The sequence below is a fragment of the Tamandua tetradactyla genome, chromosome 4 (assembly GCF_023851605.1).
Source record: "Tamandua tetradactyla isolate mTamTet1 chromosome 4, mTamTet1.pri, whole genome shotgun sequence".
Classification (NCBI taxonomy): domain Eukaryota; kingdom Metazoa; phylum Chordata; class Mammalia; order Pilosa; family Myrmecophagidae; genus Tamandua; species Tamandua tetradactyla.
Genome location: NC_135330.1, coordinates 18,064,578 through 18,089,755, shown reverse-complemented (window position 1 = coordinate 18,089,755; position 25,178 = coordinate 18,064,578). Strand labels below are relative to the sequence as shown.

General features: G+C 40.0%; 1 protein-coding gene across 3 annotated transcripts in view; it reads right to left on the bottom strand.

Moving 5' to 3' along the window:
- PBX1 (PBX homeobox 1) overlaps positions 1 to 25,178 on the bottom strand; it is a 289,849-nt gene that overhangs the window by 12,530 nt on the left and 252,141 nt on the right. For 2 of the 3 annotated variants that reach the window (XM_077156782.1, XM_077156783.1), the window contains exons 8-9: positions 24,971 to 25,083; positions 23,529 to 23,618 (exon numbers count right to left, since the gene is read on the bottom strand). In XM_077156782.1, the coding sequence (XP_077012897.1) occupies positions 23,529 to 23,618; positions 24,971 to 25,083 (203 nt within the window). The remainder of the gene's footprint in view (positions 1 to 23,528; positions 23,619 to 24,970; positions 25,084 to 25,178) is intronic. The other variant, XM_077156784.1, reaches the window with a different exon arrangement.

Genomic DNA, 25,178 nt, shown 5'->3' with positions numbered 1-25,178 from the left:
GTCAGTTTTGAGGCTAGGAGAAGTTCCAAAATCAAGGCATCATCAGGGCAATGCTTTCTCCCAGAAGACTGGCATTCTGAGGCTGGCTGCTGGTGATCCTTGGTTTTTCTGTCACATGGTGGCCTCTCTCGTCTTCTCGCTTCTGTCTGGGTTCTGCTGATATTCAGATTCTGGCTGCTCCTTCTGTCTTTTTCTTTGGTCTGACTTTCATTCTGTTCATAGAGGATTCCAGTAATCCAGATGAAACCTCTTAAGCCCCAATCTCATTCAGTTGGGCCACACCTTAACTGAAGTAACATCTTGAAGAGATCATATTTACAAGGGTTCATGCCCACAGAAATGAATTAAGTTTAAGCATGTGCTTTTTTGGGGCATATAGGCCCAAACCATTACAGTCAGCCTGAAGGTGAACAGGAAGTAGCCAAGTAAAGAATAGATGAACAGCATTCCAACCTGTGTAAAGACCCAAGGAAAGGAAAGAAGGCCAGCAAGAACGGAACACAGGAGCCAAGTGGTAAGTGTAGCAAGATGGGGCTGGAGAGCTGGGAGGGCTGGATTACGCCAGCACTTAGAGGTCATGAGAAGCATTTTGTCCTTTCTCCTCCATGACACAGCAAGTAATTCAACAATAAGCCATCAGAGAACAAGCATTATGGCTAAGACAGCAGGTACAAATAGATACTTGTTGAATGAATGCAGAGATGAATATCTTTGAAGGCTTCTCCTGGGGCCACGTCCTGTGAATCCAGGACCACCTGGCTGCTGGGATCATTATTCCTGCACCGTTGCATATACACGAATCTTAACAGGCCGTTCTCTTCCTAATGATGAGTATATAGTGGTACATAAATCCAGTGGCAAGTCTGACTTCTACTTCTCAGGTGAGAAAACTAGAATTGAGAAAAAAGGATTTGCCAAACTTAGTCCCACTGCCTTCTGGACATTTCCCGTTTTAAAACCTGGGACTGTGTATGCAGAGCCCTGCTGATACTCACGCTCAAGGCTGAGGGCAGATGGTCCACCTCTGTGATCTGAGAACCTCTGTGCTATACACATTTAGGTGCCAGAAACCATGAACCACAAGTCTGCCCTTGGAAAGTCTCTCAGGGGATTCTAATACCTGGCCATTCCTATGTCATAATCTACCTTGCCAAACTTGATTCTGGGCAAAACAAACTCTATTCCTATTGAATTGTACTTCTGAGGTATCACCCATCCTGCCAGATAATAATGTTTATCTTAGGTAAATACAACAGTGCAGAGTCCTTGTCTAAAACCTGTATTGGAAGACGGTGAACCAGACCCACATTTCACGTAGTATGGATATGAACTCTCAGCCCCGCAACCTTTACTTCTCTGGCATGCCCCTTACCCACTGCCTAACAGGTGCTCAGTGAACATTCAACCGCAAGGCTCTGTCAGTTCACGCCCACCATATCATGTCACCCCGCCATTACCATCATACTGGGTTCTCTCTGCAACAGCGGTCTATCTATGTCTTGGCTTCTTCTTTGCTTCATGCCATTCTAATTAATCTGTTCTGAAGGCCCAGAATTAATAACCCATAGAGCACCTGAGGCACATGTAAGCCTCTCTGCAGCCCACCCAGGATGTGAGGGAGTATACATTCCCAGTGCTATGTAAGGTTGCTTTCTAATTTCTGTTAAAAGCACAAACAGAACAGCAGCAATGAACATTTCCATGTCCCACAGACCTGTGGGATCTGTAGGTTAAATATACATACAAGAGGTTAAAACTTAAAGTTTGTTTTTATTGAACTTCTCAAAGCCTATTCTGAGTTCCTGGCAAAGGAAAATAAGCTCAGCTTGATTCAGCTAAATGGAGGTAGCGAACTCTATTTATAATCTGAATAAGCATCCTTGACACTCAGAACCACACAAGCCAAAACACATGTACTTACATATCCACAGTGTGCAAAACACGCATAAGCCCACGTATTTTGGTATATTCACATGGAGCATATATATATGTTCAGAAAGTATTAACAGCACCTATGGAATGCACATGCACACACGTGGACACACACACACAGGCGCTGCTTGATCTGGAAAAGAATCGCCGAAAAAGACCACAGTTACCTTTACTCCTGCAGCCAAGTCTAGATAATTCAAGCAAAAGGTGGTTGTTTTTTCTTTACTCTCAGTAAAAATAATACGACTGGCTGCTTCTCTGTAGCTCCACATTCTTAATTTTGTTTTTATAACCTTTGATTTTGCTTTGGCTTTGTTGATAAGGTTATTGTTTTCTAAGGGTACACAAAGAGACTGTATACCGTAACGCTAAACACTAAAAGGGTGGCCACGCACTCGGCATACACACACACAACACACACAGTGCCTTGTGGTGTAAATCTCGATGCTATTTACCACTGCACAGGAAGCTGAAGCCCCTTCTACTTTCCTGACCATCCCAGAGACAGCAATTACCCCAGATTATCAGACGAACAATGACATGCTGCGTAAAGAGAGACACTGAGCCAACTTCACATCCCCAAGACTGGCACATTCAAGTACACTTAGCACATTAATAGCAATTTACGTGCCATCACTGAGACAAAGCCACAAAGACTCCGCTGGCAGGCTCTTATTTGGAAGCCTATTATTTGTGGGAGTTACAGGCTATAATCACAACAGAAACTTTCAAAACCCTTATCTTCCGTGACGCACCAAATCTATTTCAGAGCCATAATTGCTATGTCACGGGAGAGTTTGCTGCTTAATGCACTCAAATGCCATTTAGTGTTTGCGGGGTCATTACAGCTAACGCAAGGGAGGGGAGAGCTCTAAAGCTGGGTGGGAAGCGCAGACAGAGAATGCGCTAGAACGGGGCACTAGCCTCCATTGTGCCTGACTTATTTACAGGAGAATACTGCCATTTCAAGAATTCTATCTACTAAAGAAATACTCATTTCAAGGGTTTGAAGAAATATCTATGTGCTCAAGAATTCTGAATTAATTTGACACAATTCTAGCGATCTGCGGTAGAAGCTGGGGAATGCCCTCTTCTATTCTGAGATACAACCAAGTGTACTGGGAGGGGGTGCTATTTTTTTATTTTATTTATTCCTTTTTATGTAGTCCCAGAAAGCTCTGGAGTGGAATGCTTCTTGCTATACTGTGGGTTCTAGAGTCCGACTTGGTTTTCCTGTATATATGTTACAATGGAATGAGAAGGGGAGAGAGGAAGACGGTGAGACATCAAAGGTTCAATCTCTGGAAGAATGCACTACCTTCACATAGATAGAAAAAGTCACAAGGAGATTGGTATCGCAGCTGGAATAATAAAAACATCTAGTTGCTCAAAAGACCATTTTCTTGACCTAAGTCTAGCTAACATCATAAGAAAGTTTTGTAAATATAGGTAGCTTTTGTTTCTCCAACCTGGCTATAAACTTGCCAGGGACTTATTCATTTAGCAACTTAATAATACTTAGGGTACTATTAGGCACAGGGCAAATTTTTGAAGAAATGTTAACTGGACTACAGAAAATACAGAAAATGCCAAGCTAATTCAGATTGCAGGCTTGTTTGTTGTTATTATTATTAACATTAACGCCATTATCACTTACAGATCTGTCCTGGGAATAATTTTCCTTTAGTTTTCCTAGGATGACAGACCAGCTCTCACTCTGAAGAATTTTCTACAGAAATCAACAGGATGAGACTTAGGGGCTTATTCCACATGAACCCTCCACCATTCAGTAAGAGAGTCACTCGAATACTGGCCGTGAGTGGAATGGAATATTATCCTTATTGGGTGAAGATTATTAGAAATCAATAAGAAAAAGATGAACATTTCTAGAACACATAGAGAAGGTCAATAAACATGCAAAAAGTGCAATCTCAATAGTAATCAGAGATACAAACCAGAGTAAAATAAAAATGAGATTCCATTTGTAATTTAATAACTGGCAAAGGCTGCAAACCTCCTAAGACACTGCTACTGAGGGAGTGCAGGGAAACAGGAACTATCTTACATAGCTGGTGAGAACCACGAATTAATACAAATCTGCAGAACACCTTCCTTACGAAGGCTGTAGATTGGATTTGTCTGTATTCTTTGATCCAACAATTCCATTTCTAGGAATTTATCAAGGAAATAATAGAATATATACACTGAATTTTCTGTATTATGTTTACCACAGAGCTATTAATAATGGCTAAAAAAAAAAAAAAAACCCAGCCTAGCTTCAATGTTCCACAGTAGAGACTGATTAAATAAATTCTGGACTTTTCTTATAACAGCTTCCAAGCAGTTATTTAAAGTTATGTTTGAGAAGAATGCTTAATGATAAGTAAAATGTTCATAATATATTTTTAGTGAAATAAGCATGTTACAAAATGATATGTTCAATATAATCGTAACTTTTCTATACCCACATAAAACCACACATGTCCAAACACACAAAATCACAGAAGGCTATAGAACAGAGAGTGAGCAATAGTTTTCTTCTGTGTGATTTTCCTGTATTCTTCAAATTTTCTACATTAAGCATTAATTTAGAATCAGAAAATAAGTAAATATAAAATCTAAACAAGTCATAACAGGACTTTTCATATTTAAGTCTTTGTTTTGTGATTTGAAAAGGTCTTGGCCAACTTCTACAGCTCACTGGACAAGAGGCCAATATAATGAGTGGTCTAGGGAAGAAAGGGTGAAGAACTGGAATGGAACTCTCTTGCCTTGAGAAGAGAAAATAAGCAAGTGATTTCATAACCCTCTTCAAAGTAAAGCAGTTACATGTGAAGAGTGTTACCAGGTGTTTTTCTCTTTCCACAAAGAAGAGGACCAAAGGAATCAGACTAAAAATAGAAGTCAGCTTAGACAAGATGAGCTGTTCAAGAAGAGACATGAGCATCCTGCCCTGTGCCCAATACAATTAATTGGTTAATAGTAGAGGATAAGAAAATGCCAGCTTGATGAAAGAATGGATCAATAAATTGTGAATCGAGAGAAGGTCACAGAGACAAGAATTGCACCAGAAAAAACAGTATGGGAAAGAGAAGAAACAGCAACAGATATCTTGTCTTTGAATACCCAATCAAAGACTTCTGGTTGGTGAAGATCATATGGTACATGTATTGAGAAGTTAGAGGTAAAAAAAGGTAGGTCCCAGGCTGTGGTAAATGGAAAGAAAAAAGAATAAAAAGAGTCATTCTCTGTGACTCTGGATAACAGAAATACAAAAATGTTTATGTTGGTGGGGCTTCCAGGCAGGCAGAAAATACAGCACAATAGTCTGTTTGCTGGTAAAAACAAAACAAGACAAAAACTCTTGAAAAGGGTCCAACTAGACTCAGTTCAGTAAATGTAGCAGCTACTATGTACCAGGCCAATGACTAGAGATATTGGGATAGAGAACTATAATCTTTCTCCTCAGAAACCTACAGTCTAGAGAGGAAGTAAAAGAAAAGTTTCACAGGGGGCTAGATTGTAAGCTTTAAGAGCAGACACATTAAATCTGGAGTAGTGACTATTATTTCCAGGTTTTGAGAGGCTTTTTATATATATAACCTGATATTTAGAGATAAGAACGAAGCCAAACAGTTTAGGGTTAAAGTAATTCAGAAGATAGAGGTAAGGAAGACATTGTCTATATTTTAGAACCACACATACTCTTTGAGATCAATGGAGGAAAGGTTTATTGGATCTGGAACTGAAATTTTCTGTAGTGCATAATATAATTCAATCTATACGAATGGCTCATTTGAACAATTGAAACACATGGAGCACAGAATAAGAAAGAGGTTCTTTAATCCTGTATAGATTATTGTAATGCCTGGATACATCCTAGAGTATATTAAGCAGATATTCAAAAAGTATTGGCAAAGTCCCCTGAGGGATGGGAGAAAGGATATGGAACTATTAAACTTTACCATCAAGGAATCCCCTGATACTGTGTCAAACTTTAGGGACACCCAAATCAATAGTCCATGCCCTCAATCATGAAGTTTACTCTTGTGAAGCTTGTGTAGGTAGCAGAGAAGCTTAAACTCCCTATAGGCATGCATAAGAGTTACTTCTGGAGGACCTCTGTTGTTGCTCAGATGTGGCCTTACTTTCTCTAAGGCCAACTCTGCAAGGGAAGGCATTGCTTTTCTCTCTATGTGGGACATGACATCCAGGGGTAGAAGTCTTCCTGGCGACATGAGAGAAGACTCCCAGGGATGAATCCAGACCTGGCACCATGGGATCTATAATTCCATCCTGACCAAAAGGGAGAAAAGAATTGTAATAAAGTATCAGTGGCAGAGAGAGTTTAAATAGAGTCGAGAGGCTACTTTGGAGGTTGCTCTTAGGCAAGCTTCAGGTAGACCTTGCTACCTATCATAACCTGCCAACTCCCAACCAGGACCATTCCAGCCAATCCTAAAGAACAACTAGGGCAATATATAAGATTTCACAAGGGTTCCATGTACTAGCTAGAGTAACTACAACCTCCAGATGGGTCCCTGGTCCAGATAAGTCCTGAAACCTAGCCCAGCCTCTCCAAAACATCAGATATCCCATCTACCTACCCCATATTAATGATAGACCCTTCCAATATCAAAAATTTAGAATTGCCATAGCCCAAACATCCCTAAAGAGAGGGATGGAAAGATCAAAGGTGATGATGGAGTTATACAGAGACGATAGGATTTAACAAATGATATGAATGCTGAATCATTAAATTGTATCTCTTTTAGTCTCCAATATTTTAGAGCAGCAAGAAGTAAAAACCTAAAACTGTGGAACTGTAACCCATGTCAAACTCTGAAATATGTTTTACAACTAATTGTGATGCTGTGCTTTGAAATTTATAGCTTTTTTTATAAAAAACCTAAAATTGTGGAATTGTGACCCATGTCAAACTCTGAAATATGTTCTACAACTAATTGTTGTGCTGTGCTTTGAAATTTATAGCTCTTTTAATATGTATTATTTTTCACAAAAAAGAAGGAAAAAAATTCTATTGTGATGATAAAAAAAAATTTAAGCTTCTAGCCTCCTCTATTCTGGAGCAGCTAGAAGGAAAAATTTTAGAGATCGCAGCCCATGACAAACTCTGGGATCTGTCCTGTAACTACCTGTTGAAGAGTGCTTTGAAAACTACTGCTTTTTTATTTCTTTTCTTTGTATATATGTTATACCATACAATAAAAAAGTTAAAAATGAAAACAAAAATACCACTGTTAACTAGAGTCCATAGTTTATATTAGATGTATATTTCCCACACAGCACCTTATTATTTACACCTTGAAACAGTATCATATATGTGTTATAATTCATGAAAGAACATTCTTATATTTTTAGTATTAAAAACAGTCCATTGTACACAACAAGAAAAAAAAATCAATTGATCAGATAGGTGAACATATGTCTACAATGCATTTTAAATTATGCTGTATACTTTATACAAAATATTAAAATCATCTATTGTGCATAAAAAAAAGAAGAGTTTCAGATAAGACTTCCCACCCTAACTTCAGTGAACTAAAGCACAATCTGGAGGAACTCGGGTAAACCTCCAGGAAAAGAAAATGCCTGCATGAACTCATGTAAGAAAGGATTACGAGATGTTTGCCCACCGCTGTAGGTTCTGGCCCATGGATATAATGAATTGAGAGTATTAATCACTGGAGATTTCCTCTAGGAAAGGCCAGGGTTACTGGGACAGAAAAGAGGGGTGAGTACCAGCATTTATGGAGAACCTATCAAAGGTCAAGTTACTTCAGGAGCCTAGGATCTACAGGGGAGGTAGAAGGAAATACTTAGCTAGGTACTTTTAAACATCAACACTCACCACAATAGACAGCAACGAAAACGACTTCGGCAGGTCCATTTTACAAATCTTTAGATTTCTGTTGTTGTTCTAATGCCCAGTCTCCCTGCTCTGAACTTTATTTGCTTACATTTTAAAATGTCCTAATTATTTTCATAAACTTGAATTTAATGCATATAAAGTGCCTAGCACATGGAAAGAAGTTGATAAGTGTTAGCTATTAATACAATTATTAAGTGTCATTTTAGCCTGTTAATTTTCCATCCTTATTGTTTTTTAATTGTTCTTTAATTTACCGCTTTATACCACTTCCTTATTTTATTACTATTTGATCTGTTTTCTAATCTTTGTAAGTATCTTTTTAGCTGATGTTATTTATTTTAACTATGCATCCTAGCTTAGTTTATGTTTTTATTGTTCTCTTTAGTATTTGTGTATCTTAATTGCTTTTAACTTTCATTTTGCCATTTCACAGTCAATTTTATCACTCTCCTACCATTTTAACTTTCCATTGCTTTGTATATTCTTTACTATATTAGCATACTTTTTCTTTCTACCTTTGCGCTTTTTTTATTCCCTGGCTAGTTTTAATTTTTTGCTTTTTGTCATCATTTTTTTCTATCCAGTTTTTCTAATTGTATCAATATTATAATATCCTTGCACTCCATTGTACTTATTCTTCTAACTTACTAAAGTGGCAAGTGTTGACTGTAACAAAGAAGAGGGACTGTTTGGATAAAAATCCTGACCCAGTGAGGTGAGGGTAGCTCTTCTTTGATCTCACTTTGTCCAGGAGAGACGGCTAGTCCTGTGGTTGAAACCCCAGTTCCTCCAACGCTGATCCTCCCTCTAAAACTTTTTATTTAAAATGTGTAATGAGTTCTCTTCCACTTAACTGTACTCCCTTATCCCTAGATTTAAAAAATGATCTCTTTTGAGTTTTCACACCCAGACTGCTGTCAGTCTTGCCTTCAGTTATAATGGACCATCATATGAATAGACACTTGATATAAAATCCTGCTCTTTCTCATATCGGATCACTGGTCAGTGGCTAAGCTGGCTAACCAGTATGACTCAATAGTGCTTAGAGTAGGTTATATCCAGGGAAGGATTTCCAATGTAATTTTTGAGGTTTAATTTTAATGAAAACAAATCAGCTATTCTTAAACCTTTTATACAGGATCTTGAAAGGATGTCAATAGACAGTCATAACTGAGCTCTTATTCTTTTCCATACTAGCCAGGCACCAAAATATTTATTACCAGGCAGGGTAACAGAGACTCTATTACTGGGAAGTTCTTGCCAACTCTCTTTACACGTGTAAGGACTGAAGGGCCCATCTGGAGAAAGGAACAAATAGTAATTTAGAATTAGGTTGACCTTGATCCAAACTCTGCCTCTGTCACTTACTGGCCGTGTGATTTTGGGCCAACTACCAATGCTCTCTAAGTCTCAGATTCCTCATCTCTAAAATGGAGATGATAATGTTTATAAAGGTATCATAATCTAGAGGGCCCTCAATAAATGATACTGATTTAGAATTTTTAGTATGAATATTGGTGGTAGCTAAAATTACCCTCTGAATTTTAAGCATGCAAGTAGTTATGTTTTTGTTGCTTTGTCCCTCTATAAAAGCCACAGAGCCCTTGGCAGCTACCCAGTCTCTCCAGAAAGGCAGAGACTTGGTGAGACGGGGGTGTGATAGTTAAGTTCATGTTTCACCTTGGCTAGGTTATGGAATTCAGTTGTCTGATCAAGAACCACAGGCCTGATTATTAATTTGTGGATTTAATAATTAGTTAGCTAATTGCATCTACGGTTGATGACTTCCAAAATCAACAAAGGAGATGGCCTTCAGCAATGACAGAAGTCTCATCTAATCAACTGAAGGCCTGGAAGGAAGAACTGATAATTTCAGTTGCCAGAAAGAAGAATTTCTATCTCTACGTAGTCAGCAAGCGTCTCCTGGTGAATTCATCAAAACTTTCAACATTGTGAGCTTGTAACCTTTCCTATTGAAAGTGGACTTGTTTTCTTATTGGTCAGATGAACCAATTCCATTAATCAATCTTATAATATGTATGTAGATATATATATACTGTCAGTTCTGTGCCTCTGGAGATTCTGGCTAATACAAATTTTGGTATTAACCAATGATATTGGTTCTGGAGGAACCGAGTCTTGAAAATGAGATTTCTGAGTTGGTTCTGCAGTTTCTGGAATTAGTACTTTAAGCTAATTATATTAAAAGTGACTAACAACTCTATTTCTAATGATCAAGATGACACTGATAGTCTGTGGCGTGAGCTGGCAGTAGAGACACACAAAGTATCACCATTGGGTACAGATACTCAAATGCTTGTAAGAGGCAATGCTCTGAGTGACAGTGTATTTGATACTTTAACAGAGTTTTGTGGAGTTAAATAGTATAATGATGTTGGGTTCTCTTCCCTAATTATCCTGGACTTTTATTAAAGAAAAGGATGAACTCAAGGCTTCAAATTCCCAGATTAAGCACTGCATAAAGGACATGAAAGTTTCTTTGTGGGCCTTGAAGGAAACTCTAATGACATAAAGCCACAAGAGAGTTCTGAAAACCAGACCCAGAGTTTCATTGTGCAACTGGCTGAATAACAAAGTAAATTGAATTTGCAACTTCGCAAGGTGTCTGCTGTTAAAGAGATGTCATTAAATGGGAAAGTAGTAGGGTCATGAAAGTCAGAATGAGGGCATATGAGCTGATAATAATGATGGCAGGGACACTGAAAACCTAGATTCTGCTGCTGCTTCTTTGCCAGATAAACCAGTAATGGTCTGCCCTGAGGAATCGGCCATCCAGCCTTCACCTGAAGAGATTAACCTTATTGTGTCTGGTACCCTGCAACTGCCTCCCCTGAGGAAATAACCCTCATATATCCATCTTAAAGAAATTAACCCTGTTTCATCAGATGATACTGTAATGGACTACCCTGAGGGAGCTGGCTTGTAATATAATGCTAAATCCCATTTGGCCCGCTCTCACCACCTCTTCTTTCTTTCAGACCTTTAAGTAGATGAAGTCCCAATAGGCCCAAAAGGTGAGGTATAAAGTGTGATGCATGAGGAGGTGAGCTGCACTCCAAAAATGTACTTTTCTAATTCATATAAGCAGAAATCAGAGGAGTATGTGTTGGAATGGATAGCAAGGGTGTAAGATAATGGTGGAAATAACATAAAATTGGATCAGGCTTAGTTATGGGTCCATTAAGCAGAGAATTTGGATTCACTGTTGTAGCTCAAGGAGTTAAAAAGGTTTCTAAGAGTTTGTTCAGGTCGTTGAAACATGTACTAAAAGGTGGCCTACACTGCCTGAAGTTGAAATGCCAGAATTTCTCAGTATTATGAAGATGAGGCTATGAAAAGGCTTACAGAGATTGTAATGTTAGAGTAGATTTATCACGTAAGACCTGCTCAGACACCTCAGGAAGGTCCAGGGGACTCACCTTTTACCAGGACTGCGAGGAATAAATTTGTGAGAGAAGCTCCATCATCCTTGAAGGACTCTGTGTTCGCTCTTTTCGGAAGGCCAAACATTCCTGTGGGAACTAGTCCTTAAACACAATGGGGATGATTTGGTCCCAGGTTGGCAGGAACCAAGTGGCAGCACTTAATTGCCCATTTTGCTATGGGTATGGCTATCACAGGGAAAGTAGTAATCACAATAATCTAACTCACAGAGACTTAGGACATTGGCTAGTTGGTCATGGGGTACCTAGAAGTGAAACAGCTGGGCAGTCTACTAAATTCTTTCTTCATATGTAGAATCAGAAGATTTCTAAGCCAAGTGAATAAGTCTAACTTGAATCACAAAAACAGAGAGTCATGGTCCCTTAATCAATTCCCAGACTTGAGACAGTTTACAGACCCAGAGCCCCTTGAATGAGGAGAAGGTCAAGTACCTTGGGGACAGACTGCACCTCACTGCCCAAAATTTATACTGTTAATCTCCCTCCCAGTCTCAGTCTTCCTACAGTCTTTTACCAGGGTAACTGTGCATGGGGAAAAGGAAATGATCAGACATTTCAGGGGTTATTAGACACTGGCTCAGAAGTAACATTAATTCTAAAACTACATTCCTGCAGGGATTGCAGAGATTCCAACCACATCCCTATTCAACTTTTCCATTTGGCCTGTGCAGGAAAAAAGATGGATCCTGGAGGATGACAGTGGATTACTGTAAACTTAACCATGTGGTGGCTCCAATTGTAGCTGCTGTTCCAGATGTGGTATCATTGCTTGAGCAAATCAATACATCCTCTAGTAACTGGTATGAGGCTACTGATCTGCCAAATGCTTTTTTCTCAATACCTGATAGTAAAGATAAGCAGAAACAGTTTGCTTTCAACTGGCAAGGCCAGCAGTACATGTTCCTGTCTTACCTCAGTGGTATATCAACGCTCCAGCCTTATATCATAATCCATTCTGCAAGGAACATGATCGTCTTTCTGTTCCACAAGACATCATGCTGATACATTATATTGATACATTATGCTGATTGGACCTAGTGAGTAAGAAATAGCAAATACCCCAGATCTATTAGTAAGGCATCTGCATATCAGAGGGTGGGAAGTAAACCCAACAAAAATTGAGGGGCCTTCCACCTCATTGAAATTACTAGGCATCCAGTAATGTGGGGCCTGTCAAAAGGTCCTTTCTAAGGTATAGGATAAGCTGTTGTATTTGGTCCCTCCTACAAACAAAAAAGGGACACAATGCCTATTTGCCCCTTTGGGTTTGGGAGGCAACATATTCCTATTTGGGTATACTTCTCTGGCCCATTGTCTGGATGGCCTGAAAAACTACTAGTTTGGGGTTTGGGAGCAGAACAAGAGAAGGCTTTCCAACAGGTCCAGACAGCCACGGAAGCTGCTCTACTTCTTGGACCATATGATCCAGCAGAACCAATGGTGCTCATAGTTTCAATGGCAAATAAGAGCTGCTGTTTGGTGCATTTGGCATGTTCCTAGTGGAAAATCACTGTGCAGACCTTTGGGATTTTGGAGCAAAATCCTGTCATCCTGCGCAGATAAATATTCTCCTTTTGAATAATAGCTTTTGGCCTGTTATTGGGTCTAAATGGAGACTGAATGCTTAACCATGGCCACCCAGTTACCAGAAGACCTGAACTGCCCATCAACAAATTAAGTGTCGTCTGATCCACCAAGTCAAAAGGTTGGGCATGCACACATTTTCAAATGGAGTTGGCATATATGACACTGTGCTCAAGCAGACCCTAGAGGTGCAGGTAAGTTAGACAAGGAAGTGGACCAAACATTCATGGCCCTCATTCCTGCCACATTACCATCTCTTGCCCAGCACACAGTTATGGCCTCTTGGGGAGTTCCCTATGATCAGTTGACAGAGGAAAAGGAAACCTGGAACTGGTTTACAGAAGGTTCTGTATGACAAATAGGTACTATCCAACAATGAAAGCTGCAATACTGCAGCCACTTTCTGAGACATCCCTGAAGGACAGTGGTGAAGGGAAATCTTTCCTGTGGACAGACATTTAAGTAGTTCATTTTGCTTGGAAGAAGAGAAGACCGGAGGTATGTTTATATACTAATTCATGGGCTCAGCCAGCCAAACTCTTGTCAATGGAAAACTGCAACAACCCAATCTCAGGCAGGCTACAAATGGCCCAGTAACTTCTACAAAGATGATTTGGGTAATTTCACCAGGCAAAGAACCCTAAAATCAGCTGAGGTGCTTGTTGAGAGTAAAGGAAACATGGAATGGGTAGTAGAAGAAGATAGTTATAAATACAAGCTACTGTCACATGACTTTTGCAGAAACAAGGACTATAATAGCTATGAGTATATCTTCCTTGTTTTGTTAGGAATATAATTTGAACATGTACTTAAAGCAATTATCTTTGTTTTCTCCCATCTCTTATTCACTTATAACATAAGTTATATAAACTCTGAGTTACAGTATTAAGTTAAAAGATATCAAGGATTTAAAAAAAAGATATCAAGGATAAAAGTGAACATCACCCAAAGACTTGCATCTTCTTCTGGGAAGGTTAGTGTTTCCAGTGTACCCAGGACAGCTGAACTATGCTAGATGAAAGTATCACTGCTACTGTTTTTATTTGGTTTGAGGAGATACATATATGGGTGCCAGGTTGACAAGTGGTGGGTTGTGATGGTAAGTTCATATGTCAACTCGGCTAGGCTATGGGGTCCAGTTCTTTACCAAGCAAGCATTGGCCTGATTGTTAATGGGAGAGTATTTTGTGGTTTAAATAATTAGTCAGCTGATTGCATCTATGGCAGATTACTTCTAAAATCAACAAAGGAGGTAGCCTTCAGCAATGAAAGATGTCTCATCCAATCAGTTGAAGGCCTTAAAGGAAGAACTGATGATTTCAGCAGTCAGAAGGAAGAATTTCTATCCCACTTCAGCCAGTCTGTTTCTTCTGGGGAATTCATCAAAACCATCATCAGAATTCCCAACTGCAGTCTGCCCAATGGAATTCAGACTTGCCAACCCCCATGGTCATATGAACTAATTCCTATATATGTTCTGCATAATATGTACATGCATATGTATCCTGTTGCTTCTGTTTTCTGGGCAACTCTAACTGGTACATGGGGCCTACCTACTCTCTTCAGTGGAACCTCGTCCTCTTACATGGTGTCCTCTTAGTGTAACAGGTTGGCCGAGGATATTTTATTCTCACTGTAGATGACTTCCCTAAATACTTCCCTATGGAAGAATAAGACAATTTTAGACAGGTGTGTGCCTGTGAAACACAATGAGTTTGTATAATTTGGGAGACATCAGTAAATGAACCGGATCCAAGAGAAAGTACACTAGAGAAGAAAGAGAAGAAATAGCAAATGATAAAAGAGGAAATGATATATATATGAAGAAATAATGCCATAATTTAATTTTCAAATATTAGTTTCTATTTTTATAGAAACTAGAAAAGCTTTTATTATGGAAAAGGGACAGCAGTCTCTTTAAAGGTAGGTATAACAAGTCAGAGCTAATGCAAGTGTAGAATAAGCAATCTTTCTCATTTTTAAATGGCCTTTCTAGCAGTGCCTGGCTTTAAGATTGGATGAGGGCATGAGAAGGAGCTGGGGGTGGGAGACAACAAGGAATCTCTGCCTAGAAAAGATCATTCATTCTTTGGACAAACTTCGCTCTCTCCTTTTTCTTTGTTTGTTTGTTCTTGCTTTTATAAACTGAGAAAGAAAATAAAGGGTGGTACCTTGATACACAGGCATATCACACCTGTCAAAACTCAGAGAATGCATACTGATGACTTGTACACTTAACTGAGTGTAAATTTTACATCGGAAGGAAAACAAACTGCAAAAAATATTGAACTCTACTTAATCACATGCATGTCAGTAGTGCTTATTTAGGGGAAAGTGTACTGTTGTCTGCAATTTACTTTTGAAACGCCTTAAAGAAAATGAGATGGACTGAATGATAGAAAGAAGGAGATAGATATGTCAAACAAATATAGTAAACATTAATGGTATTATCAATTAACAGTAGAATATGGTTTCACTATAGAATTTTTCTCAACTTTTCTGAATATCTGAAAAGTTCCCAAAACAAGTTATTGCAAATTTTTAGAAAGGTAATATCCTTAATGCAAAGAAAAGAAGGGTAATTTCTTCCTTTAGGTAGGCTGTAGGCAGCACTTAAAAGTCTTTAGTCACTAAGACAGAGTTTCTTGAACTTAAGGTCCTTAGGAATCCACTAGGGAATCTGGTTAAAAAGCAGAATTTTATTTAATGGGTCTGGGGAGGGGCTTGAGAGTCTGCAATTCTAGCAAGCTCCAGGTGATGTCCCAGCTGTTGGTAAGCAGGACACACCTTGACTACAATAGTAGAGCAAAGAGGTACAGCTGACCTGGGAGACCTGAAACAAAGACTAGACTTCACATAAGCCCCAAAGGGTTTAGATATAAAGAAACAGTTCAAGATGAGTTCAGAGACATATCCTGCTTAGGCTTAAAAAATTATTAGGTAGGTGAACAAGTGGCCGACAGAGTTGAAAATTCGTGCAAAGAGACCATGACAAACACAAGTATTTATACATTAAATCTTCTTCCTTCTTATTTCATTGATGAAACCACATTATTATACTCATCTGAGTTAACTTTTTGTACAGGGTTAATTTTTAACAAAGAGTTCTATTTATTTTAGGAGAGGCTTATTTATGTAAGAGGCACGTTTTTTACTTTTTCCTGTGTTCTGTTTTAGGAAATCTACTCTATTTTCGCAACAAGGTCATAGCCTTCATGCCATCATCCCACCTTCGGTGTCTACCAAACTACTGGCAGAGCATGTAGAACTGCACTGTCCAATAGCCACTAGCCGTATGTAGCTATTTAAAGTGAAGTTACTTAAAATTAGATCAAATAAAAATGTATTTTCGTAGTTAGACTTGTCATATTTCAAATGCCCAATAGCTACATGTGGCTAACGATTAAATATATCAGCTGGTACTGAAAAAGAGGATTTCAATCATTGCAACAGGTTCTACTGGACATCAGTGTTCTAGAAGGAAAGCATATCTTTTGGCCTGGTCACTTGCAAAAAAAGAATGGCAAATGTTGATCTATAGGAATGATTATTTATATGTAAATAAGCTCTCAAAAAAAAATGGCATAGCTTTTCCCAAAATTCTTTAAAAATGAGATATGTGTATATCATTGGGATGGGTAGTCCTACTGTTTCTGAGAAGCAAGGGATTTCACCAGATAACTTACAGTCCTTTTGTCTTTCTATGACTTTTTGGAAAACAAGATCCATGTCTGATTTATATTTTTATTCCTGGAACTGGATACTTAGATGGTTCTCAATAAAGCGTTTGCTGACTAAAGCATTTATTCGTTTATTTACTCATTTGCTCAAATTAGAGAAGTTCTTATTATTTAGAGATACAGAAAAAATTTCTGCACTCAAATATGGTCAGAGATTAAGTAGAGATTTTAAAAAAGTAGCAAATTCTAAATTAACAACTGGATCATCTAAGAAAGAATTCAAATCTAATTATATCTAAAAACGAGCTTATCTAAGAACATGGACATTCTTACTGGAAGGCAAGAAGGGGTGAGGTTAGACCCAGCAAGAAGAGGGCCATCTTCAGAAATCAATGCTAATGTTTCCCACAATCAGATACTGTCTAATTAATTAGCTTAATCCTTCCTGAGGCCTGAAGAGGCCATACCACTTTCAGAAGCAACCACAAAAATGAACGTCCCTTCCAGTAAAAGTTTTTACTTTTTCCCACAGAGCAGAAGACAGGACAGTTTTAAGTCTGGAAGACTAACTAGAACCCAGCCCAAGGACCTGGTGCACAGATAGGGATTTTTCCAGAAACACAATTTTTCTCTTTTATTTATGGCTTGTAAGTATATTTCCACCTCCAGCATTTTCCTGAGGATGGAAAAGCAATCATGGATTATTATAATCAGAATCCTAGATCATGACACTGGAAGAGGCCTTAGAGATCACCCAGCTCAACTGCCCATTTTAGAATTCAGGAAACCAAGGCCTAGCAAGAGAAAGTGACTTGTCCACAGTTACACAGGCATAAAGTGACGGAAATGGAATATGTACGTATGCATGCACATACATACACTGTTATGAATGTGATGATGTTTACAATGATCATATCACTAGGTATGAATCCCACAAAATTAGGTGTGACTAATTCTGCAAAGAGAAAAGGAGCTTCTCTACAAAGGGATGCTTATTATTATAAAGTCATGATGTGTCTGGTTGGTTGGATAAGGAAGATTTCTCAAACTACTGCTATTGATCTTGAATTCCTCTCTTCTCTTCTGAATTTGAAATAAAATTTCAAATTCCTTCCTTGGTACAGAGTTGGTTGGCTCCCTTATCCTTGTCTTTCAAAAAACAGGAATCCTAATCCAGACAAAGCAATGAATCTGACTCAAAGTGAAAGTACATCCTGACTGGTGTCGGGGATTGGCATAATCTCTGGTACAGAGTTCCTCCAACTTGACTAAATATAATATGATGTAGCCTCTTTCCAACAAAGTTAAAAATGCTACTGATGATGTGTTTATTGAATGAATGGATGAATGAGTGAATGTGTTTGTTTTCTGTTCAGGCTTCACCCTGGTAGCTGGGGAAAAATGATAGAGTGCATCTAAAATGACAAGATTGGAGATTTTGTGCTCCTCAACTATTTTTGGCTGAACCAAAATGCTGTCTTGGGCTCAAAGGCTCAGTTGATATGGAATTAAAGTTTGAAAGTCTTATTATGTAAGAAGAAAGGGGATTTACTTTGTTTCCCTTTGGTTCTGTTCAGAAAGACAGCCAGGTTTTAAGCTTCTTGAACATGGGACTCTACTTCTCTGTTCCTGTGCCTTCAAAGCCTTCTGAATCCGGTTTGGCATTTCCAGACCTATCATTCCTCCCCCACCTCCAGCCTGTGGCTGTTCACTCAGCACTGGCAGCAGCACCAGAAGGTACCCAGAGCAATGGATGGGGGAGTCATATGGGCACATCTGGATACATCTGAGTATTTTAATCTCTTCAAATTCAGCTTAGTAACACAGAAGAACTAAAACTCAATTATACAATTAGAGTGAGTTTTCAAAGATTTTTGTATGCATTTTAATTATCATTCTTACTTCCCAGTCTTACAATTCCACATATGGCGATAATTTATTTATATATACTTTAAATGGAGGGCGGTCTCTCAGAAGTAGTTTACAAAAATTAAAATTATGGCATGTTGCCAAGTATTACCAAGTAACACTTGTGATTTCCACATGCCTAAAATTTGTTCACTTAATAGGAGGTTATTTTCATTCTAAAGATTTACATTTTATTTATTTTCTTAGTAAATGTCCTTTTCCCTCTCCTAACATAGAAGAGAAGAAATATAAAACAAAAACTGCTATATAAGGATTTACAAGATAAAAGCTTTATCTCTATTTTTTCCACTACTATAATTATCACAAAAGAAAATTAATATGCTTTTTCTGTCATAAACTGACATTAATGGCACAGTTGCTTTATAGAGAGAACACCAACACTTTATTTTCATTTTCACTGAAACACTTGAATAAGAAAAATTGTATAGTTGTATATATTTACATTTGAGACTGGCTGGAACAAACTGACTCCCTTAACTCACATTTTAAAAACCATTAAAAAGAAATTGCTTCACTCTAAAGAATAATGCTTTCTCGATCTCTGAGAATTCCAGAGGAAATTTCCTCCTTCCGTTTAGAGCCTCGGGATACAATATGAGGGGGACGTGTCTGGTGGTTGATAAAGTATGAAAAGACCAACTTTAATGAAAGAGATTTTGTAGGAGAGCTCTCTATAATTGAGTCTGTTGTACCCTGAAATAACAGTAAGAATCAAAGATCATTCTAGAACTACTGAGCTGAAATGGGCCATAGAGCTTGCATATCTGGGTCAATGTCAAATTTTACAGATTAAGCAACAGCACAGAGAGGTGAAGTGACTAATCTAAGGAAAAGTCACAAGAGGGATCTAAGTTTCCTGACTTCATGTTGCTTCCACCTTCCAGCAAGTTGGCTGTGGTGCTTCTAGTCCGTCATCTAGCAGGGAAGGCAACGTGAATCCCCTGAGAGACTATGTGGATGGACGACTGCCTCACAAAAAAAGACTCAGTACAGGGATTCCTTTAGGATAAGAACAACTAAAGGAAGCAAAGGGATAATTCTCTCTTAGCAATATTATCACCACATGGCCTCACATATTTAATGCTGATTCAATCATGGTCTCACAGAATCTACATTGGCTAAAAAGTCTGGAAAACTTCTTCCAAAAAGGAAGGCTTTAGAACCTTTTTAAAGAAAAATGACAGTGTATTTGTGGATTAGTGAAGCATTTATAAGAAAAACTATGACTAAATATTTTATGGCTGATACACAAGATACGGCTGTCAATGTGTGTGTTTTAAATTCAGTCATACCCTGTCTCCTCCTGCTTGATCTATTGATTCAACAAATACATTTTGAGCAACTAATATGTGCATTTTAGGGTCATACACATACAAGGAGTGAAAGACATAGAGACCTAGTAAGAGGGCATGTTTAGTGCGTACATCTGTAATGCAAGGAAAGTGTGCGTGTGATAAAGGAGAGAAGAGAGGGGAAGAAGGGTGAAGGGGAAGAAGAAAGACAGCTAGGAGGAGCTTGGCTTGGAAGAATAAATCTGTTTGATGTAGGGTGGGATGGAGAAGCTGATGTAGGGATGAAAGGACATTTATGTAGAGGGAAACATGAGACGCTGTAGGGGCAAAAGGCGTATGTGAGTTGACCACACTGACAATGTAGATAGTTTACTATGCTAACGGGAGGATGGGCTGGAAGGACAGGTGGGTGGGGCCAGAGTATAGAGGGCACTGAACACTGGACTCAAGATATGACCTTGCTTAGGTAGGCAATGGTAAGTTACTGATGATTAACGAGCAAGGAATCACATAATTCTGGGGTTGCATGCAGTAGAAAGGATAAACTAAAGGCAGCAATAGTAATTAGGAGGCTATTGCAACAGTCCAGCTAATTATTCCAGAATTAGTTCCAAAACTAGGAAGGTGGCAGTGGAAAGGAAAGAATTCATGGGATAGCTATGTGATCTTTAGGTATGTGTGAGGGATAGAGAAGCGGAATAATCTCCCTCCATTACTTAGAGCTGCTCTAAACCTAGGAAGTATTGCCTGTCGTCATTTGAGAACACAAAGTACTTAAAGGGGTATAATTTAACTCACGGTGGCTAAGGAAGGGGGTCTTTAGGTCTTGTAGAACTCCATAGCCATCTCAAAAGCAAACCTTTCCATCAGAAGAGAAAACAAAAGTGACAACTGTGTCCTAAGCTATCCTAACCAGGAACTACCTGCTGGGAAAACTGCTTACACAACAGGGGATAAAGGTCAGATTTGAATGTTATCATTTAAAACATGTCATACTGCATCTAGGTAGAACGATTTACGCTGTGCCAAGTTCTTTGCCACTCATTTTCTCATTTTCTCCAAAGCAGCCCGTTGAGGTATTCAGGGTGAGAATTGCTGGCCCCATTTTACAGAAGAGAGTTAGAGGTTTGGCCGTGGGCACACAGGGAGTTCTCAGGACCAGAGTCTCCAACTCCAGCTACAGAACTCTTACCACTACACCCTGTGATCCCAGGTTGCAGGTTACATGGTCACAGTTAAAGGCAAGTGGTCTGAATGTTACAGGATTTAAAACATACATTAGTTGGATAAGATATGGGTGCTGTGGAAACCCAGCCAGGGCAGAGGATAGTGGCTGCCCAGAAAACGTCCTCCACAGAAGCAAACACAGTCCAGAGCCCAGCTGGGAATTCCATTACTGCTTTGGATTTAGGAATTGTTTATTTCTTGGCTCAAATTTTTCATTCCTGTCCCAGTCTCTTCTTGTCTCCCCTCCTTTTCTTTCTTTCTTCTCCTGGCAGCACAGCCCTACTCTGCATCTAGCATCACGACTAAAAATACATCTCACCATAACAGGCTTAGTCTTCTGCAGGTGGCACAAGTTAAATTTGATAACAAGGAAATCGATCATATCACGGTCAGTCTTTGATTCATTTACTCTGCATATTAAGGACCCAGAAATGAAGTAACCACAGCTCAATTAGGAAAAAATATATATATAATGCAAACTGAAATTAGACTCTTTCAAGTGGCATTTTCAAGCCCAGTATTTGTGGTGGGCTTATGCAATCAGACATAATTGCCTGCACATGTTTGGTTATACAGTCTCCCAGAAATGATTCCCAGCCCACCAGATGACATCAGAGGGGGTCACTACTGACCCCCCAGTATCTGAGAGTGGCCCTCTTCTGTGCTACCCAATTAGGAAGGAAAGATGCCAAATAGCAGAACTGTCAGCCCAATTTTCCCACCCAGTCACCAGGGTTTTCTTCAGTTCCCTTTTTGTGTGTGCCCACATCACGTCCCTACATTCTGAATTTTCCTCATGTTTCTCTCTCTCATGTATGAATGCAGCAAATCTTTTGCTGGAAAGAACCAAAACTTTATCCCCAAAAGCTTCAAGAAGTGCCTCACTGCATATGTGCCTGCGCACGCATGCACACAAGCACACAGCAACCTCATTCTTTCCGACACCATTTTTGAGACTATACGTCCCTCCCTACGGATATTAGCTCATATTTCCGTAAGCAGTCTTCTAATGAACAGTGAGTATTATTAGTAAAAGCACAAGATGGAAAGGGATTCTTCCTCTTTGGAAATCTTCCCTAGGAAGTGACATGATTTCCCAGAGAATCTTTAGCAGGTTTAGCTTTGACATCCCTGTTTTTCCTCCCAGAGCAGGTCCCTCCCAGAGGGGAATTTGCCTGAAGAAGGTACCAAATGAAGAACTCCTGGTTGGAAGGGATCTTAAAAAGTCTCCAAGACCAGGGGCTGACTCCCTTCTCCAATATCTCTACCAAGTAGCCTGCAAAACCACACTTGGATAGGTAGCAGATCTCTTTTGGACAACACAGTCTGTTGACAAAGACCCAGTTAATGTTGAAGTGAAACCTGCTTCTCTGAATCTTCTACTCAGTAATCCTTTCCTACCCGCTTTAGATCCTTCACCATGAATCTGTTCCTTCTTGCAGATGACAGCCTGTCTAAAACCAGTACGTGGCACCCAAATCTCTTAATTCTTTCAACCATTCCTCATATGGCAGAATAGTTGGTCTTCTCTCGCTGCCTTCTAGTGAGACTATGACCATGTACAATTCGCCCAGTGCACAGTAGAAAGGACCACCACTTCCTACACATTCCCTCACCCATAGAATTTAGCCTAGGATTAAATTCCCTCCCCAATTTATTTATTAAGAACATAACGACAGAGACAACGACAACAAAAATATCACTAGAACCTCAATAGCTGTGAGCCAACAGTTCTGCTGGAGCCTCTGGTGACCTCTAAAAGCCCCCCAAATCACCCCCTAATCAAAAGAATAGCCTCCTTTTCCAGGCTGCCCTCTTGTCCCAGCTTGCTGTCACCGCTGCTGAGATAGCGGACGATTGATCTGAGAAATCAAGTTGGATTGCTGTCCCAAATCTACACTCGGGTCTCCTTGTGTCTGTCTGATCGATTTCACTCTGTGCGACATAGCTTGTCGCTATGAATTTTCATGCTAGTCATAAGCCGCCAGCGCACCCAAGAACAAGTAGAAGATGGTCTGTGCCCCTCCCCATGCCTTCCACAGACCCAGCCTCTGTGTTCATTTCTTCCTTCTTTCTTTGTTTTCTGCCGTCCACAGATGGATCGGAGAAAAGGTATTTTTTTGTTTATTTTTTTCAGACCACAGACCTGGATGCAATGGATTTTGGCTGCTGGTTTTTCTCCCCCCGGTTCCTGGGCTCAGCTTGTGGTGATATTTCCTATCACTGGGGTACTAGGTGTCACCTGTTTAGCAGCAACTCTCAGCTGAATGCATGTGGCCCCAGGTGCCATGCAAACACTGATTGTGTGTGACAGCCCTAGACGCCAGCTGCCTCCATGAAGCCTGCCCAATCCCCACTTTTTTTGGTGGGTGGAATGCTGCCGACGGCATGACCGATACAGAAGCAAGAAACTGGGTGACCGCAAAGCTCAGACAAGTCCTACTAAGTGGCATTCTGAGCCCTATGGCTCGAAAATAATTGGCAGCGATAGAATAAAAAGCAAAGGGAAGGGGCCTTGTTTTCTTACACTGATGCCCTGCGGACTGTACATCTGACTGGCTGCGAGTCCGTCACTGTATCCTCCTGTCTGGCTGATAACATGGCGAAGGGTATCCACCTAAACGGATGAACAACAGAGAAAACATTAGTCAGGGATGTGCAGGGAAGGAGAGGCAGATCCTCACCACACAGGAGACGGTTTGGGCATGGCAAAGCAACGTCATCATTTTGGAGACGCTCTTCCTAGGGAAGGGGCCAGAGGAGGCGGCTGAGTTCCTTCTATCTGCCAAATCCAGTGTCAGTTCTGAGTTCAGCAAGCAAGGTGGTGAAATGGTACAAGGACGCTGGGATTCCCAACAATGAACCTCATTCAACAGTGGAGCATGAGATGGCAGGGACTGGGGTGAACAGAAGTTGAGAGGAGAGATTGTGAAGGAACTTTCTCCTCTCCCCATTTTCCTTCCCTATGGCTCATCCTATGTAGCATCTTCTTGGCTGGGTGTCCTACAAAAGTCTAGGTCCTCTCTAGAGGAGGCGTGGGCAGCCATCTCACCGAGATAATCATATGTGACTGAAGACCGTGTTGTTTTGAAGACTTAAATAATGGCCAGTGGTGCAGTCCCTTGACTAAAATTGATCCGCATCACCTCAAGCGTGTTTCCAGGCAATGCTTCAAGCAAGGGGCTGAATCACTGACAAGTTGGTCTATTGCAGCCAGGTAATGCCTCCAGTTCCACCTGCAGGGTGGGAAACTGAATTGACATAGCTTGGAAATGCCCAAATAATTTGGAGCAAGCATACTATTTTACCCTCCACTTTGTACTTCATGCTGAGACAGTACAATGGCCTCCTAAGATGCAGTGAAGGAATGTGCTTACAGAGGAGCACTGAGGTTTTACAACACATAACTTGATTGTTGCTTCCCAACATGGGCTTATACTCATCACGAGAACCCTTGGCACCAGGATGACTGAGAAGATGAGCTTGGTCAACCTGGCTGAGTGTTTGTAAAGCTTAAAAGGAAAACATGGCCTTCTAATGAATCTGCCTACTCATTAAACGTTTCCTTATTTGACAAATATTGAGTGTGGGAAACCAACAAACGCGAGGGAGACCTGGAAAGTGAGACAATGGACTGAACTCCTCCATCCTTTTCCTTTAATGAACAAAGAACACACTGGCTCCACTTGCCTGATAAGCCTCCGTTACCTCGCCCTGTCCTTGCAGCTCGTCTCCTGCCTACCTACTTTGACTGACAAGCCAGAGCCAAATGCATTCACAAAGTGTGGACAAGATTCCCCACAACAATGGTTGTCTTTGTTTTGGTTTCCTTTTGGTTCTTTGTTAGGTTTTATTTCTGTTATTTTCAGTCTCTCTCTCTCTCTCTGGACAGCAGCAGGAAATGCCAATATGACTTAGGCTCTTGGACTCTAACGCATTCACCTGGCAGTACATTGGCTGGGTCCCTACCTGTGATTGCACGTTGGCTCCAACCTGGGCCCCTTGGTAAGAATCCCCATTGAGTGACTGCACGCTCATGAACAAATCTCCAGAGTTTGACATGTTAAAAGAACTGGAAGAACCTGGAAAGGAAAGAGTGAGGCACCTGAATCACAGAAAGGAAAAGGCTCAACCCCCGCAACTAACAGCCAAGAGAAAGAATGACATGCAAAGCAAC